Source organism: Eleginops maclovinus, chromosome 1, assembly GCF_036324505.1.
Source record: "Eleginops maclovinus isolate JMC-PN-2008 ecotype Puerto Natales chromosome 1, JC_Emac_rtc_rv5, whole genome shotgun sequence".
NCBI classification, from domain to species: domain Eukaryota; kingdom Metazoa; phylum Chordata; class Actinopteri; order Perciformes; family Eleginopidae; genus Eleginops; species Eleginops maclovinus.
In genome coordinates, this window is record NC_086349.1 from 1,388,717 (window position 1) to 1,407,943 (window position 19,227).

At 39.8% G+C, this 19,227-nt stretch overlaps 1 protein-coding gene across 1 annotated transcript; it reads left to right on the top strand.

The window, feature by feature from the left end:
* Positions 1-6,761: 6,761 nt before the first annotated feature.
* Positions 6,762-18,895, top strand: rcc2 (regulator of chromosome condensation 2). The gene is made up of 13 exons (XM_063890566.1): positions 6,762-6,911; positions 7,967-8,181; positions 8,793-8,886; positions 10,724-10,867; positions 11,404-11,535; positions 11,758-11,846; positions 12,492-12,606; positions 13,151-13,317; positions 13,553-13,733; positions 13,911-14,016; positions 15,158-15,230; positions 15,351-15,428; positions 17,927-18,895. The coding sequence occupies exons 2-13, from the start codon at positions 7,981-7,983 to the stop codon at positions 18,029-18,031; spliced, it is 1,485 nt and encodes a 494-aa protein (XP_063746636.1). The 5' UTR covers positions 6,762-6,911; positions 7,967-7,980; the 3' UTR covers positions 18,032-18,895.
* The last annotated feature ends 332 nt before the right edge of the window (positions 18,896-19,227 follow it).

A 19,227-nucleotide genomic window follows, 5' to 3' on the forward strand; every position in this document is an offset into this window, starting at 1 on the left:
CATGCACGCACACACATTCACACAATATAAGTGTATTCAGTACCCTTATTTCCCTGCCTGGTGAGTGATCTTCAACCCCCCCCTCCCCTCGGTTAACCCCCCTTCTTCTGGCAAGAGATTTAACGGCTAGAAGAGCTTCTGACCAAGACTCTATAGTCTTTCCCTAAGCACCATGAGCGTGCAATAGAGAGCTCTAGACTCAAAATATCTAACAGCAGGTGGCACCAATGTTTTAGTGACAGTAAGTGTTGTGTTTTCCACCGTACTACCAGGATTTTCTTTGCAGCAGGTAGGCCGGAAAGCCAAATTCTTTTTTCATTTACAGACATAGGGACCTGGGAATTGTCATAACAGGCATAATAAGGGGCAACATGGAATCTCCTTATGGAGAATTTCTGATAAAGATTCAGTGACCCAAAAGGACTGTACCTCAGAGCACTCCCAAAACATATGTGTAAAAGTACCTATGCAACCTTGTGAACATAATTGGCAAAGAGAAGATGGCACTAACTTGATCCGGTGTCTAAATACAGGTGTTGTATAAGTCCTATGTACAAATCTTTAGTGAATGGTTGATGATTAGGATTCTTTGAAGCTTGTTTTATGTTATTCCAAATAGTTTTCCAAGCTATTTCGAGAGAAGTCGAGCTATATTCATTTTGCCAAGATGTTTGAATTTTAATTGGTTCATAGGAGCTTTGCATTATTTGGGAATACATTGTTGATACAGTTCCCTTGGTATTGTTAGTATTTTACAGTTGTTTTGTAAGGTCATATTTAGGAAGTTCAGAATTCCATGGGACTCCGTACGCTTTCAGGGCGGAACGGAGCTGCAAGTATAGAAAAAAGGAAAAACCTGGTAGATTATACTGTAGCTGTAGTTCCTGGAATGTACGGAGACCATCATTATTAAAAAGCTGTCCAAGTAGATAGATTCCATTATTTGACCATATTGGGTAGGCTACTGTCCAACCACCAAGAAACAAATTATGGTTGTGAAATATCAGAGTATGGTAATGTCACTTAAATTGTCGATTTAGTGTAGTCAGTCACTAGTTTCCAAGTTATTAGAACATTTGCATTAATAGGACCAAAACACAATTTAGCTTGTTTGAGAGGGACTTCTGCATAAATTAGATCCTGTAGTCTATATGAGTGAACCAATGTGTGTTCCATGGAGCGCCAGGATGTGGGATTTGTGGGGTCCAACCAAGATTTTATAGTACGCAGTACAAAAGACCAATAGTATATTTTAAAATTTGGGACCCCCCCCATCCTCCAGCTGATTTCTTTCTTTGAAGAGTTGTAAATTGAATCCTTGGTCTTTTGTTGTTCCAGATGAAACTAGTGACTAAACTATGTAATTTATCCCAATAATCAATTTTTGAATTCAAAGGGAGCATAGAGCCAATAAAATGTATTTGAGGTAATAACATCATTTTAAGATTGAGATCCTGGCATCAAAATATATCGGTCTCGTCATCGACTTCCCCAAATCTACTTTGATCTTATTTAAAACTGTACTATAATTATTGATAACTGTGGTTTCTAGAGTTGGGAAAATATCAATTCCAAGATATTTAAATTGATTTACAACTGGGATATTGAATTGGGTCAAATCATCACCAGAGCTACTTAGAGGTAGAAGAGCAGATTTTTGCCGATTTATTTTGTATCCTGAGATGCTACTGCAATCGGAAAATAACTTATTGATATGAGTAAGTGACTGTGAGAGTTTACTAATGAAGAGAAGTACGTTATCTGCATAAGGTATATACATATGGTGAATGGTGGAGTTTATTGTAATAGGTGCAATATTGGTGGATTGGCGCACTTTGGCGCACACTTTTTGAGCCAGAGGCTCGAGGGATAAAACAAATAATAGGGCAGACAGTGGGCATCCCTGGCGAGAACCTCTAGAGATTTGAAAATGTGGTGAACAAGTATTGCCTGATAACAACATTGCGCCTGGGTTTGCGTAGAGAACTTTAATATATTTAATGAATTGTTTGCAGAGACCCATGTGACCTAATAAGGCCCAGAGATAATCCCATTCTAGTATGTCAAATGCCTTTTCGGCGTCAAGAGTTAAAATTCCGCAGGTAGTAAGAAAATCTGGCGAATCTGGAGTGGAATATAGAATATGTAACAATCTCCTTAGATTCTCTGAGCTAAGTATTATATCTGTCTTTACTGAAATGTATTTCAGATTTGTAAAGTGTCTTATAGAAACATGGAAAAGCTGCATTAATTTCAGCTGGAGTAGTTACTCTATTGCTGCCTGGAGATTGTATTGCAGAAATGCATGCCCGTCGCTCATTAGGGCGGAGCCGAACTGGTGTGAGGGCCTATAGTAAAATAATGATCTCTAGACTGCTGAACTAACAACTCAGCTTTTGCTCTCAATAATACATTTAGCTCATTTTTCACCATGCTAAACTCACCCGCTCGTAAAGAGCAAAAGGATATTTGTTGTACTTTCTCCAGAGATGCCAAGCATCGCTCAACCAACTCAACTATTCTTTGCTGATGAGAGCGATTTAGAAAGGAGGCCAATGATGTAACATTTGCTTATATAAAACCCTTAATAGCCTCCCAAATATATCTGAAATCTTCCACTGATTCCACATTTTGAGAGATAAATTCCTGCAGTTTCGATTTAAATTGGCAACAGAAATCATTATTAGATATTAAAGTAGTGTTGAACCTCCAGCGGGATGCTTTTTGTTTAGTAGATGATAGTAGACATTTTACTTTGATTGCATGGTGGACCAACAGTGAAGCCAAAATAATATCAGCTGTCCGTACTACTGGGAAAAGTGTCTTGGAGACAAAATTGTAATCTATTCTTGAGTATGATTTATGTCTATTGGAAAAAAAAGTATACTCTTGGCCACTGGATTAAAACACCTCCAAATATCCAACAGGCTGAGATCTAACATACATTGCTGCAAAGCCTTGGAACAGGACAGCTGGGAACCGCTCGCTGAATGACTCGATTTGTCTAATATCAGATTTATTATAGCGTTCATATCTGCACCAATGATTAAATAATAATCAGAAAATGTCATTAACATGTTAGATAATATTGAAAAAGAAGCTTTATCATAGTTAGCTGGAGCATAAGCACTGACAAAAACAATTCTCATATTAGATATTACTACTTTGACAAAGGCAATTCTACCTTCAGTGTCATTGCCAGTGTCAATAATGTTTATGTTTAAAGAACGCCTGATTACAACTCAGACACCTCTTGTTTTATCATCTGCTGAGGATGAAGCTACAACCTCATATTTAGAGTTACTAAAATTGTTCACAGACTCCCTAGTAAGGTGCGTCTCCTGAATCAGTGCTATATCAATATGTTGGCTATCTATATACTCCAGGCAGGCAGTTCTCTTAGTTTTCCTGTTCAGGCCCTGTACATTCCATGATATCACAGAAAAACTAATCATTTGTGTCAACTGGAAATGAAAACCATATAGCACTAGTCAAGGAAAGAAGCCTTCTTGGTTCATAAGCACTATGTAAGATATCAGTGCACTTGCCAGCCCACCCCGCATGTATTCGATCACTCACCCCCCTTCCCGTTGTTCCCCTCCCAAACCCTTTACCTATGTTAACATCCGTGATATGTGGTTCATATGAAGCTGTTCATTTCTGCTTGCAGCTTCATTAGTTTTAATCCTACAGCAGGCCATATATTGGATTTAACACAGGTAACTAAATAACACGTTTATATTCTTTTTGGACGAAGTGAGCGCTGATCTACCGGGATCAGCTGGGGGAGCCACCGTGTCTATCTAGCTATCATCAAACACCCCCAGAGAATATCTAAGCAAAGTAACAATAGATTAGAAAGAAATGTCTCTTAATCACCTAACTGAAATCATAAAACAGGTTAACACTAAAATCATCTATCAAAATACAGTCTTTCTTTCCAGATGTTGGTAAAAGTTCTATGTTAAATTCATTTGGAGAAGCAAATGAAAAATGAGAGCTCGAAAAGGACCAGAACTTGAATTGAAAATAATGGTGCAAATGTTTTTTTTCTACATTTCTCTGAATGGTGTTTATAAATCGAAGCTATCCTCTTGCTTTACTGGACATAAAGAGGAAAGGATTGGCTGACAAACTGCAAAGCATGTATAAAAGGATTTTATTATAACAAATTAGCTGATGTTGCAGTTAGTTGAAATGCTATGTGGCCATGGGGTTAGGGCACAGTCAGTGTAGCATGTATCATAACTCTCTGAGCTCACCAGTGCTGCTCTTCTCTCAATCTCAGAGGGTGTGAAGTGTCAAAACATGGTATGGAAGTCCCTCAAACTTTAGAAGGCTTCCCAGAACCATGACACTTCCTTTATTAAGCAGTTTGACTGCAGTTTATGGTGTTGTATAGGGCATTTCCCTCCAATACACTTTCTGTATGCTCTGATACCTGCTCTCTTTACTGGGGACTAGAGAGATTTGAAGACGTTCAGCACACAGTTCATCCGTTGTTAGCGTGTTAGCTGTTAGCCTGACATTTTCCATAACTAATAGTTATAAATTGGTCTCCTTGTTTTGATATAACTTTAATGATCAATACTTATAATCAAAACATATCAGATATATTATTCTGAAATGGACCATCAAACAATGACTACTTTTACTGTCGCTACTTTAAGTACATTCTGATGCCAATACCTTTCTAATTTCACTGGAGGAACATTTTGAATGCAGGACTTTTACTGTAACAGAGTATTCCTACACTCTGGTACTTCTACTTTTACTCAAGTACAAGATCTGAGTCCTTTTACTTTTACTCAAGCACAAGATCGGAGTGCTTCTACTTTTAGCCAAGTACAAGACCTGAGTACTTCTACTTTTACTTAAGTACCAGATCGGATTCTTCTTACACCTTTGCAAAATACAACATGAAGCATAACAAATAATTAGAAATAAAAATAAGAAATATACAGATGTAGAAATAGTACAATGAAATGGAATATTAAATTAAATATATTATAAATGTCAAATGTTAAGTGTAAAATGTGCATGCTATGTCCAGTTTACAGAGAGGCTATGGAGCAGTGAGTTGTCTGCCAGCCAGAGGGGTATTGTTGTACAGAGTTATTGCAGTGGGCAATGTTCTCCTGTACCTGTGCTTGTGATAGTGGAGCTGGACAGTCTGTTGGAGAAGGAACACAACTGTATAGGAGCTTAGTTTGAGGTTTTTCTTTCGTATTTGAGGGGGGGGGGGGGGGTTTCCTGGTTGAAATTCTTGGTAAAATCATGGGACTTTTTGCTTGTACTGTATGTATTTTTTCTGATGAAGATCTGAGAAGTGAAACGTCCAGGTAATAAAGTGACCTCATATGATTGACAGGGATTATTAAGTGATCGATTGATTCAGATCAGTTCAATTTAAATAATTCATCAGAAGAGTTCAAATACATTATGTTTAAAAACATGTATATTAAAACACACAACTAATTAAGTTGTTCAGCTTATTTTTGAATGTTGACAAAGTTCTTTGTGATCATTGGTGGATTTTGTTCAATGACCAAATAAATTAAGATCGACATAGAATGACATTCAGATTTAAGAAAATCCCTCCATCCTGCTACAAAGTCTTCCATCCCAGCGCTCACGAACCCATGTGTGTATGGACTGAAGCAGATTGATAATTCTGAATTCATGAGGATGAAATGGTTTTTCTGTGGTATAAAAGGGAAATGATAAGCTTTAAGTTGGTAATTTACTATTAGTTGAGAAATGTGCGACTGTCTGTAAAAGTGAATTCCTCCTCATCTCGTCTTCCTCACATTTTCTCTGCTCCTGCAGGGTTCCTTTTACTGACCCTTTAGTTTTGGTCAGATTTATAGTTTCTGGCAAAGCATTGGTGAAATTAACCACTGAAGCTTCAGACGTTTCACAATTTGAAAATTCACCCGTTACCATGTTATATTTATTTGCGTGAATATAGCTCCACTGAGGTGTACTGTATCTTTTACAACTTCGAGAAGTAAAATAAAGAAATGCAAACATTTTTATAAATTGCAACCTATACAGAACAAAACAACTTTACAATTTAACATTTTTGTGTGACTTTTTTCGGATATTTTGTGAAATATTGAATAATTTCACCTACTTGAGAGGGGAGCAGTTGTTTCAGTCAAATCATAAGAGAAGTTGAAAATATCCATTTTGTTTATTGAGAATAAATGTAACTTTTTTTCCAAAATCTTTTTGTCTGATTACTTTTCACTCTTGTCTTTCTGCAAGGCAGGAGGGAAATTTGGAGTGTGTTTTCAAATAAAATCAGCTTATTATTATTTTTGAACAATCACCCAAACTGAGCTAAAGATATCATTTTGTTAAAACTTTGACTGATAAAAATACAGCGGAATGCAAAAGGTATAGTGTTTATTGTTATTATTATTATTATTATTATTATTATTATTATTATTATTATTATTATTATTATTATTATTATTATTATTATTATTTACTGATGATTCCAAATGTTGGTAGATGGGATTGCATTGTCAAAACTCAAATGCTTGAAACAAAGAGAATGTGACAACTGAAATACGATCACACAACAACACTTTTTGTCACATTCTCTTTACTTCAAGTTTTGTTTATTTTTTATTCCAGAGGTTGTTTCTCAATAACACTTTTCTTCAATGCACAAAACTTTTTGTGAATCTTGTCTATGATAGTTCAGTTACTTTTGGCTTTCTGTGACTGTTGTGATCACTCCCTGAGTGTTTCTTGGTCCAGCTGTAGGAATTGGTGAGTGCTTGGTTTCCTGTGTGAATACTTAATGCAAACCACGTGGTGTGAAAGCAGACTGCAGCTTCTTTTGTTCAAATCAATCAAACCGGAGACGGGTAGAGAGCTGCTGAATCAGGAAATCACCGGTACATATATTTATTCTTTGCTCTATGATATTTACAAATCACATGTTTTGTCGGAGTCGACGGGATTGTACGTACGCTAAAGTTAAAACGTGTCTAACCAAGAATATATTGAAAAAGTTTGTGTTGTATCATCATTTCTTGTAACGTTAGTTTCCATATCTTTATTGAGAGTGCCTGTTAGCTTACAGTGGCGAGGTGATGTTAGCTTAATGAAGGCTATCACTCCGCTGCACATATTAAACACTTTAATTTCAGTCTGTGTTTCTGAGAAGCTGCAATGTTTCTATAACATACAACCTTTAACTAGCTCGTTTGTGTAGCCGCTAACTTACTAACTTCTCATGTTCTACGTTAGCAAGTTAGCTAACGTAGCTTGCTACCCAACCATTATGTGAACAAAGAACGGCAGTGGTTAGCGGCTTAGCATAATGAAGCTAGCAGCTAACACTAGCTAGCAGACGGATACCGGTACAGGTTTTAGTTTGCTATGGGCATTACTATCCTGCCGATAGTTTACACTGGCTTTGCATTTGACAGCGAGTTACATTTTGAGGAAAATGTACAAAATCTCGATTCTTATGATGGGTTCTAAAAAAATGGAGGTTACAATGGCTACTTGGCGCATGTAAATAAAGTAAACCTGTTCATCTTAACATTAGTCCATTTAAATACATACTGTATAGTTACTCTATTCAGTGTGTGTGCGTGCGCGCTCGTCTATGTATGAAGCAGTTATTCAGAAATGTTTTCTTGTTCATGTAACAAAAAGCAATAGACTGAATGTTTCTTTCAAATCAATTTATCATACATTACTTTTTTTGTTTTTCACATGTGGAACGTCTAGATTTTGGTATATCAGAGACAACCCCACGTGTTTCATTGTTGTTCCATTCTTCAAAATTAGTTGTAGACGTGAATTATTTGTCTGTATGTATGTCTATTTGTCTTTATTGAAAATGTTCTCTCGGTTCAAGTAAAGTACCAGTCTGAACAACCCATTATTGTTACACTCTGTATAATCTAAAACCCCTGCCTCTTTCCCACATCTATCCCAGCTTCAGATTGAAAAATGCCCCGCAAGAAGGTGACAGATGTCTCAGGGAATGGTGGGGTGAAAAAGAAGCGGACCAGCGGCAAGAGGAAAGAGAGAGAATTCAGTAGTGACGATGAGTTTGACTTCGAACAGGAAAACAACAAGAAACCTGGCAAGCCTGCTTCCAAGTCCGGCCTGCAGCCTGTCACTGTGGCCGACGACGTCAAAGAGAAAATAGTAGGTTTGATGCACTTTCTGAAAACTAAAGGAGAGCATCATTACATATGAATTTAAACATGAATATTCAAACCAATTTCACAATGGCCATTCCTGAAAATACGTTAACAAAAACTATTACATTCTCATTCAGTATTCATGATACTTTAAGAATTGGAAGTGAAAATATTGAGTTAGTACCTCACAACATTGGTATTGTTTTCCCCATCATGTAGGAATGGTCTGGCATGGAATTTAGTTTTCTTAAATCATTTATCTGCTTTCTGAAGTGAATATCTCGGCAGGAAGAGTTGTTACCAAAGCTATCTTATGTTTGTCTACAAGATATAATATTTTATATATGATTGTAGAAAGTCAGTTACTTGGTCTATATTGATAAATGAAATCATATATTTCAACATCAATTGGTTTAGACTTCAGGAATATAAAGGAAAAAATGGATGGAAACAATGCTCTTAAACATTGTTATCAGAATGAGCAAGGTAACATTTTCCAAATCCCAGAATGTTTCATTAATTAAATTTGTCATTTAATTACAGTTGTTCTGCCGTCTGAGTTTAGGCAGCTGCATGAGGTTGTTTGTTGTTGACTTTATTTTGTCCTTTCCACAGAAACTTGATTGCTCAAAGGTTAAAGGTCAACTGCTGATCTTTGGAGCAACCAACTGGGATTTGATTGGAAGAAAGGAGGTGCCTAAACAACAAGGTAGCACATTCAAATGTATATCTATATAAAATAGCTGATCAGGTCTATAGTAGGACACATACCTGTGGATCATAACGTCAGGCTGTTTGTGTGCTGTAGGCCATTTTCAAATAGCCAATTCACCATCAAGCAATATCATTTACATTTGTTCGGCCCAGATTTAGAGAGGGAGTACAATCTGCTGTAGAAAACAAAATGGAGAAATGTGCCCGTTACCAAAAGTGAGTCAGTCATGCTGAGCTGAACCATACAGTAGAAAAACAGAAATAGAATTTGAACAGGTTTTTTTATCTTTGGGGAGGATATTAGGTAAATGGTGAACTTTGAATGAGTATTTTAAACTTTGGGCGGATGCTTTGCTTGCTGTCTTTATGCTGAGCTCACCATCTCCTGACTCCAGCGCTGTCCCCAGACTGTTTGTCTCATAAAGAAAGGTGTATTTACAACAGGGTGAAGATTCGCTTTAATTGGACGTCACTAATAGATAACTCTAACCAATCTCAATCTTTATGTGGTCCTGTGTGTTGTGAGTGTAGTGATATTAAATGTGAGCATTAGTATTAACTCTAATCTCTACCTGACCCCTCACTCAGGTTTCAGCTATAATGTGTGATGCCAGACAGAATCAAAAATGTTCAATCTAGTGTATTTGCAGCACTGGGTGATTATGTGTCTTTGTTTTGGATTGTTTGGCACAAGCCACAAATGGGTTAAAGCCAGTCAGATCTCATTAATTGATTGTGACAGTAATGTTCTTTCATATGCATGCATGATGTGTGCTGCCCCCCCACCACCAGGCCAGCTGATGCCTGGGGCGCTCTGTGCTCACCCTTGTTCCATCCTTTCTCTCCACTCTGGGAGACACTGATAAATCTGCTTTGTTAAGACTGAAGGGGGGGGGGGGGGGGCTTGGGGGTGTGAGCAGGAGCAGCTGCATAGACAAAGACCATTTGGAGATGGATAAGGTGCTGTGTCTGCCAAAACACCAAAAACATTCCAATAATTATTTGGTAGTGCACTTATATATAATACAAGGGTTTAGTTGGGTATGTTAGCACTCCTTGTGGAAGGGTGAGAGCAGCTAGTCCTGAAAAGAATGGAGACTGTGGGGGATCTAAGTTGGTTCAAGTAATAGATTAACAAGAATAGACTTGACTTGACACCATGCACAGTTCTTTCTGAAACCCTTTATGTAACACTCCTTTATTCAAAGGGAGCTCACTCTGATCGTTGGTGGTAATTATGAGGCTGGATTCTAGCATTATAAGGCCTTCATGTTTCCCCCCCCCCTCACAATGATCGAGGAACAAACAAGCAGGAATAAAATAACATACAATGATAAAATAAAAAGTCTATTTGTGAGGATGTCCAATCTCCAGATTGCAGAGTGTGGTACTCAAGCCCAGTGTGCAAACTTTGCCGGGACGTATCTGAAATCAACAAACACAATTCTGATGTGTGATTACAATGCCAGATGTGTGAGTGCAGTGGAGACAACATCCTCTGCTGTCAGGTACTTTTGGATGTGCTTGAGAACCAGTTTCTCAAAGTTGTCACAGAGTGGGTGTGATGGCCGTTTGGACTAAAGGCTGCCGGGACAAAATCGGCTGTCTTGAAGCGGGGGTGAACATGCTCCTGTGACAGGGATATGTTAAAGTGTCAATGATGATGTCAGTCAGCTGGTTAGCACATGTTTTTAGTACATGACCCAGCAGCTTTACTCAAATTCACTCTCAGAAGGAGGATCCCATCTGCTGTGGATGAGCTCGGGGCGGGAGTTGACAGATGTTGTGCATATAAAAATGATTTGATCATGTTTTGATGTTTGTGTTTCCAGCTGCTTTTCGCAACCTGGGCCAGAATCTGTGGGGTCCTCACCGCTACGGCTGTCTGAATGATGTCCAGGTGAGCTGTGTGGTGGCCGGGCCCTGCGCTGCACACAGTCTGCTCATGACCTCAGAGGGCAAGCTGTGGAGCTGGGGTAAGTACCATGCTGCACTCGGGTCACAACTATCTTCACACTCAAAACACTGTAAGCCACTGTTCAACTTTTTTTGAGCCACGTTAGATTTTTTTTTTACAATAAAAACATATCTATCTTTATATTTCTATATCCTGTTGCACACCAAGAATAACATCTTAGTCAATGAGACATTGTAGCTTTTTTTTTTTTTGCTCATAGAAGTTAACCTTTTCTGAGTTTAATGCAGGCAAACAAAATAGTCTGTGTTCTTATTTTAAACTTTGGAGATCAAGTTAAAGCTGGCTTGGGAACATCGCACGTCGGATTTGCAGCAACTAAATAATATTTTTGGACCGATTGAGTGATTTCCCCACGACACACCTGATGATCTCCCACAGTACAATGGTTGAAAATCACTGGCCATAAACTGTATGACATCATACCCAGAGAACACAGCTGGGTATAACTGTTTGTTAACTATGTAGATATGTATAAAGGTCTGTGTAGATTGGCTGAATTCTCCATCACTGAGGTCTTGGTTTGTGTATTTGCAGGTCGGAATGAAAAAGGTCAGTTGGGTCATGGAGACACCAAGCGTCTGGAGGCTCCCAAGTTGATCGAGGCCCTGGCTGATTATGTGATTGTTGCTGCAGCCTGTGGACGCAACCACACACTGGCACTCACAGGTAGATGGAGCCACCATGGTTACAGATTCCTTTTGGTTGGTCATTGGTTGGAATTATATCATACTTTGGGCTTTTGATAATTCCACACAAAATGTGTTTGTTTGATATTTGACATAAACAGCAGTTTTATTCAGGATTACCTGCTGTGTAGTTTGAAGAATATTGTGAACAGCAGCAGACAGAATGTGAGCGTTGATGTTTTCTGATGTTGTTCCTCTTCAGAGAATGGCACTGCATACTCTTTTGGTGAGAACAAGCTGGGTCAGCTTGGCCAAGGCAACCAGACGGATGCAGTGCTCAGCCCAGCACCGGTAAGCCAACACCGTCACACACACATTCTGCAATATAGGATCTTAATTGTTGCTGCTAACTGTAGTTCAGTATGGGGAGAAAAGCTTTCCAGATCACGTGAAGAAGAATTAAATTTGCCACAGATTTATTATTTTGTCCCAAACCCTTTTCATAAGTCGCTTCTAGTTTTGTCCTTCATACCATTTATAATTTCAGAATAAGAAAAGTACACTGAAAAAAACCTTTCACAAAGATCGCAAAATTTTATGAAACCAAAAAGCATCCCTTATGCTATAACATAGAGAAATGCTAGATATAATGTGCATTTAGAGAAATGTTTCACCATCCAATCATTTTATATTATACATTGTATTATCCTGGTGATGTACGCATCCTGCTGGCGCTGTAAGATGTGTGTTTAAGTTGAATCCTCTGCTCTGTCAGGACGGCTAACAGTTTTCGAGTAGATCTTGTGTGTGTGGACTTTGGATCTGCTTTATGTGCATCAGTGTTGTACTGTTCACACATGGATACAAATCTGCATCAGAGGGAAAGGAAGACACGTTTGAGATACATTATAATAATTCAGTTACCGCTCACATGCTTCACAGGAAGCATGTTAGAACCTTCTCTATTGTCTTACAGTCTCTCTCTCACTCCTCTAGATTTCCTACAACGGACAGCCCCTGGTGAAGGTGGCCTGTGGAGCTGAGTTCAGCATGGTGGTGGACTGCAAAGGAAACCTGTACTCCTTCGGCTGCCCCGAGTACGGACAGCTGGGTACGCGAACAACGGGCTAACACTACTTTGTTAAAAGTGGTAGAGAAGCTGGGTGATCAGCTGGAGAGATGGGCTGATGTTTGTTTCAATATCTCAAGTTGATGCCAGTTTTACAAAGTTTAGCACAAATCAGAACAGATTTATTTGTCCCACAGAGGGAAAATGTACACTGTTGCATCAAAAGTAAATAACCACTGATGGCTTACTATTAATTAAGAAGCATGCATAAAAGTAGAAATTACACAATGTGCAAGTTACAAAGTAGACATCCAGTACCAGTTATCAGATGGCAGCCATGGCAGTATTAAAGGTGGAAGTATACATTGCACAGTCATTCAAAGATTTACAACAGAAGTTGCCATATTGGTAATAGCACCTGCCTGTCAAAGATATGTGTGAGGTCATTTAGAAACAGTTAGTCTAACACTGAGCACTGAATAGTTTAGTTTCACAAGTTGGGGTTTTATATATTTTATTATATATATTATAGTGTAATTTCTTTGAAATATTAGTCTCACCTCGAGTCATCCCCTCTCTCTCGCAGGTCATAACAGTGATGGAAAGTTCATCGCTCGTGCCCAGCGCATCGAGTTCGATTGCGAACTCATCGCTCGCCGTGTCGCCATCTTCATTGAGAAGTCCAAGGATGGCCAGGTCATGCCAGTGCCCAACGTGGTGGTCCGAGACGTGGCCTGCGGGTCTAACCACACGGTGAGAAATCAGTTTCCTAAGCACCAAATCATATTGTGGAGAAGACTTCCCAGATTATACACGCTTTGTTTTTTTGAGGGGAGATTTTTTTTCTATTGCGAGGTCGTTGCAAGGACATGCTACAGGTGCTGTACAGATTGTAAACTGCACTACACAGACTTGTGTTATTGTGCTTTCTGAATAAAATGTTAATAAAATAATTGATTGAGCCCTAAAGAGTTGTGTTGTTTTGCAGCTGGTGCTGGACTCTCAGAAGCGGGTGTTCAGCTGGGGGTTCGGGGGTTACGGCCGCCTGGGTCACACAGAGCAGAAAGACGAGATGGTTCCCCGGCTCGTCAAACTGTTTGACTTCCCTGGACGTGGCGCCAGTCAGATCTGTAGCGGATACCAGTGCTCCTTCGCTGTCAGTGAGATGGGTAAGTCTCTCAGATAGGCACAGTGACGTCGGTGTCTCCCCTTACAACACATTTGAAAATGACTTAAGAGGGGCAAAGGCTGAGAACACTGAGTTCCAAATGTAAAGTCAGCTCTATGAAGAATGCTGTCTGATGCTGCTGTGCTTTAGATGTCTTATCTGTTTTTTTTATTTGCAGGGGGGCTGTTTTTCTGGGGTGTGACAAACACTTCCAGAGAGTCCACCATGTACCCCAAAGCTGTGCAGGATCTGTGTGGCTGGAAGATACGCAGCCTGTCCTGTGGGTGAGTCGGGACCCTTCCATCTATTCCGCTCTAAACATATCTACAGTAGAAAAGGGATGTATTACAAATAATGCACAATATAACATATTCTGGATGAATTAAAATGTTCTATAAAAGACAAAATTACTGCAGCAACAGGAATATAGACTTGTATACTACAGGAGCAGAGACATGGATAGTATTTCAATTGTGATTTGCTCTATCAAAATCAGTCGCATTGACCCGAAAACACATTTTGAGTTATATACAGTGTTGCAAAGAGGAGATTCCTAGCTTCTAATGATCTCAGGATTAAGTTAAGCAAAATGTCACATTATATAATGACTGTCACAGAGTTACCGATGACTTTGAGAAAAAGGCCTTCAAAGTTTGTCAATTTTAAGGTATTTACAGCCCCTCCGTATCCGTCACATGCAGCTCGCTAATCCAGTATGTAGTGACCCGACAGACAGTTAAGAATAAATGTATTCATAACTAACTCATTTTGTTGGAGAGGTAGATAAAATAGCTACATGTGTAGGGTCTAAGTGTTTGTTTTGATCCCCTCACCGGTCCGTACCGCGGCAGAGCTGCAGGTGAACGGGCGGAGCTGCGTGTTCTCCGTCAGCAGCAGCTGATCCTGATCACTGATCCCTCTCTCTCCTCTCTCTCTCTCGCATCAGATTATACTTCACTCATGTTTATGTCCATATCGATCAGATCTAGCTAGTTATAGCTAATGGTATGACTACCTGCTCATCAAAGGACACCTAAACAATAAGCGTTGCTGCCAACAGGATGTAGCGGCAAATTATAGCGCGGCATTATGCATCCATAAGGGGTAAAATGACCCATTCTGGTGGTTCTAGTGTTAATATTCTGAAAGCCAAGACTTCGTTTATTTAAAATCAAACAAAACACCTGAAGCCCGAAAAACTAGTTTTTTACACAAATCCATGTCTATCTGGAAATGAGCCGTTGCAACTTCCAGCTGATTTCGATAGAGCGGGTCACAATTACAGATGTAATGGGCAAGGGAACGTACTGCAAGTGCTTATAATGAGTACTAATTTTTCCAGCCCCTTCCCTTGCTCTACATGGACTTGCAGAAGTAATGTGTACTTCTGTGTGGAGTCTGACTGAGTGTGTTTGTATTTCCCAGGAAGAGCAGCATTATTGTTGCTGCAGATGAGAGTACAATCAGCTGGGGCCCCTCGCCCACATTTGGAGAGCTGGTAAGACCTGAGGCCTCCATGGCTGGACAAACTGTTCATTAAAACGTATTTACAGATAATAAATTACTGGCTGAGGCGATGGAGTCAGCGCTGATTTCATTTTCCTCATCTGTCCTTCAGGGATATGGAGACAACAAACCAAAATCCTCCACCACCGCCCAGGAGGTGAAGACCTTGGATGGGGTCTACGTTGAGCAGGTAACTGGAGCTGTTGGCTCCTATCGGGGGAAACTACCAACAAACAGATCACGTAGAAAATGTCAACACTGAGTTACTCCCAGTTTAGAAAGTAATGTGCGCCACACTGAGGGTTCCAAATACAACCTCTAAACCAATTTATAGTCCCGTCCTCCAGCTGTGAGGCTGGGACTGGGCTGTTGCAGGTAGTGATGTTCACCATCTTTAGCTCCTATAGTCTACTTCGATCTACTATTCCTTGACCTTTGCGTGAAACGTCACGGGGTTAAGGAAAAGTGGATAGGAGAATTCAAAAGGACTTAGGAGAAGAGACTGCGGTGCTTTGAGAATCTGCACTAACCCTATCCCACATATTCATGATGCGCCAGCGGACGTTATTAATGTGCGTCTGCTGTGGGGAACTACAGCTTCTATAACGCGGACTACTGAAAGTGCATCTACTCTGCACCGTGCTCTCTGATGGTGTTGTTTATGCTTTATGAATGAGGACAACAGAGACGTATATTCTTCATTACAGAGGTTGGAATTGAAGTAAAAAAAGGACGTGGAACTTATGCTTGTCCCCCTCACCCTCCGGTCCACATGAATCCCAATACGTACGATGATATGAAAATATTTCAAAATAAATACAAATGTGTTTATTATAAACTAGTTATGCCTTAACCCATTGAAGCCGGGAAAGCGTTGCCGCATTTCTACCATTTAAAACCGGGAGCGCTGTTGCGTCATTCTACCACTGAAGCCGGGACAGCGGATACCTCATTTTCTGATACAAGAGCTGTGTGGTATATTTTTGCATTAATTATCGGCCTCTTAGCCCCAATGAAATGCATCAGAATATACACGTGGCATTGTTTGGATTTTTTTAGAACAATCATGGCCGACTTAGACTACTGCGGAGGGAGTTCTAAGGTTAGTGAAGGATGGATATTGACGATCTGCACAGCGCTGATGACATTATTGCTGACTACTTTGAACCCGTCAAACCAATCGACTGGGGTTTATGGTTAAGACATGTGTTTGAAGACGGTGACGATGATGACCATGAGTTTGAAGGTTTTGAAACAGAGTGGACGACAGAGAATTACTACTCTAATCCACAGTTTTTTCAACTGCACCCCAGGTGTGAAAGTCGATTTACCTGCAGAGGCCACTCATGAAAGCCACAGCTGTAAGCTCTCAAATAGTTTTTGAATTTTGTTTCTGTCAGCTACAGAGGCTGAGAAATCAACTATTTAGTAGGCATTGACACAATTGCTGAATTTCCAGAAACACTTCAGGTTTTAGGGGGTTCTTATAAAATCGCCCATAGGTTTTCCAGGCGTTTTAGGCCTAAATGGGTTAACCTATGACTTTGTATATCAGCATTCAAAGATGTTTTGAAACGTTTCAGAAACCCCACACAGATCAGTAAACACTGAAATGTTTTTGTTTGATCATTGCAGTAAAAAAGTAACGTTCATATTTCTCCTTTTGATTAATACAGAGCTGAACGTTCAAAGCACTTCAGCGAGTTGTTGTATAAGTTTTAAACTGCTTAATAAGCACCGTAACTTTCATGAAACGCATTTCTCCGTCACGATCGACTGTTTCTGTGAACGGCTGAATGTTGTGTCATGGCAAATGTTGCGGCTGCAAGGCATTGTGGGACAGCATTGTCTCCTGTCCTTTCCTAAAGGAAGGTCCAGTGTTTCCTAAGACAAAGGAGGTTATAAAGCAAGTTTCAGAGCTCCTTTCCTATCATCTAGAGAATTCAAACAGCTCTCATCATGGCGGCCACTGAGGGACTTCGGGTCATTTCACTCCGTTAGGAACCTTCCTAAGATAAACTGACTATTCAACTGCACCCCCAGTGTAAAGAAGTCTGTTTGAAAATGACTTCTGACTAGATTTATTACCTCAGTAAACATTTATCTGAAGAGTGTAGGTTCTCATATGCTTCTGAAGAATTCTAAACAGTGCGATGTTTAGTACATGTTGTTTAAGAGGTGTAAAGTAACCGAGTTCATTTACTAAAGTACTATACTTAAGTACATTGTGGACGGACTTGTACTTCACTTTTACATTTGTTGCTACTTATACCCCTCAACATTTCTTGGGTAAATGGTGTACTTTTATCCACTACATGTATTTAATCCCGTTAGTTACTTTACAGATCTGGATTCATGATGGTAAATATGATAAGCCCTTAAATCAGACTTTAGTTCACCTGCAGTAAATCCAGCAGCTACCCTGCAGTATACAAAGCCATTCAAACTAGCTGCACCTTTACCAGCTCTGAGAACACTTTAATGATCAATAATTATAAAACATATCAGAGATATTATTCTGAAATGGACCAATCAAACAATGACTACTTTCACTGTCACTACTTTAAGTACATTTAGATGAGAATGCTTTTCTAACCCTATTTACATTTGGAATGCAGGACTTTTACTTGTACTCTGGTACTTTTAAGTACAAGATCTGAGTAGTTTCCCCCCTGTGTTGTGCTGCAGGTGGTGATGGGCTACTGTCACTCTCTGCTGATTGCCAGGCAGGACACTGAGCAGGAACAGGAGAGACTGAAAAAGCTGCCAGAATACAACCCCCGAACACTCTGATTGGACCTCCATCAGCAACACCTCAACCCCAGAGCAGGACGGCCAGCCTGTTTGTCTCTGCTGGTGTTCCAGTGGGACGGTTGAGTTTGGGGGGGAAGGATACCCACACATCTCAACTACCAGCAAACTGCCTCTACAACAATTCGGACACTGCAATCAGAGAACATGGGCTGGAGACAGATTCCCTGGATAGTCCACCAGCTCTCAAAGAACGGTCAACATATCTCCACCTCGAGTCTACCTGCAGAAGTTTGCTCAAAGCACTTCACACCTTAAGAGTCTTGCTCGCCAAAAACCCTTCTCCATTTTGTAAAACAGCCAAACGTTCATGTCTTGTTCTGTTGTTTTCTTTGTTGCAGTATATAAAGTTGTCACATTTACAGGTGCTACAACACGGGACTCTCAGTCTTTTCCTACTGAGGGCTTTTCAGAGACCAATTCTCCTTTCCTGTGCCTTTTTCTACGCGTTTGTTCAGGATATGGCAGTGTTGTTTGTGTTGTTCAGCGGATCAGTGTACGAGCGGTCTGCCGCTACCACACATTTACAATCAGGATTTGGAGCACTCCATTAGATGATTACATTCCTTTTGTTATGGTCAGTGTTTGCATCAAGAATGCACCTGTCAGTCCTTCCAAGACCTCTGTCTGCCAGATCTGTCTTTGCTCAGATAACTATTCCACAAGCAGGACAGAATCTTCCTATTGCACACTTTCATGTCTCGAGGGTGTGCTGGAAACTAAGGCATGTCTTTTGTTTTAACAGCAGAGGTGGTTTCCTCCTACCTGTAATGAATACTTTTTTATGGTCAAATGGGTTACTTTGTTTTTTCATTGAAATGGTAAATAAAGATTCATGTGAATTGATTTGTCTACACTTGTCAACATATCTGTGCTTGGTCTTAAACAGCCTATGCCACCAGTCGTTAGTTATGACAGTGTACAGTCGACTGACATCTTGTCAGAGAACATGTTTAATTGATCAGTTTCTAATTTAGTCACAAAAAGGCTACTTTTTTCCCCCTGACTTTAGAGCCCAAAACAGTTCAAGCTGTACTGCTTTTTATTCTAGTTGCCTTACTGTAGTGTAATCTTGTCGGAGCAGTTTGTGAAACAAGACAGCAGAAGAGACTAGTAAAAGTAAAATCTGAAGTTTTGTTTAAGAGTACATGCGAGCCATGTTTAAACTGTCCTCTGAT

Coding starts and splice junctions, on each gene's coding strand:
- rcc2 (XM_063890566.1), top strand. CDS start 7,981: ATGCCCCGCAAGAAGGTGACAGATGTCTCAGGGAATGGTGGGGTGAAA. Junction 11,847..12,491: donor CAGTGCTCAGCCCAGCACCG/GTAAGCCAACAC, acceptor TCACTCCTCTAG/ATTTCCTACAACGGACAGCC. Junction 14,017..15,157: donor ATACGCAGCCTGTCCTGTGG/GTGAGTCGGGAC, acceptor TGTATTTCCCAG/GAAGAGCAGCATTATTGTTG.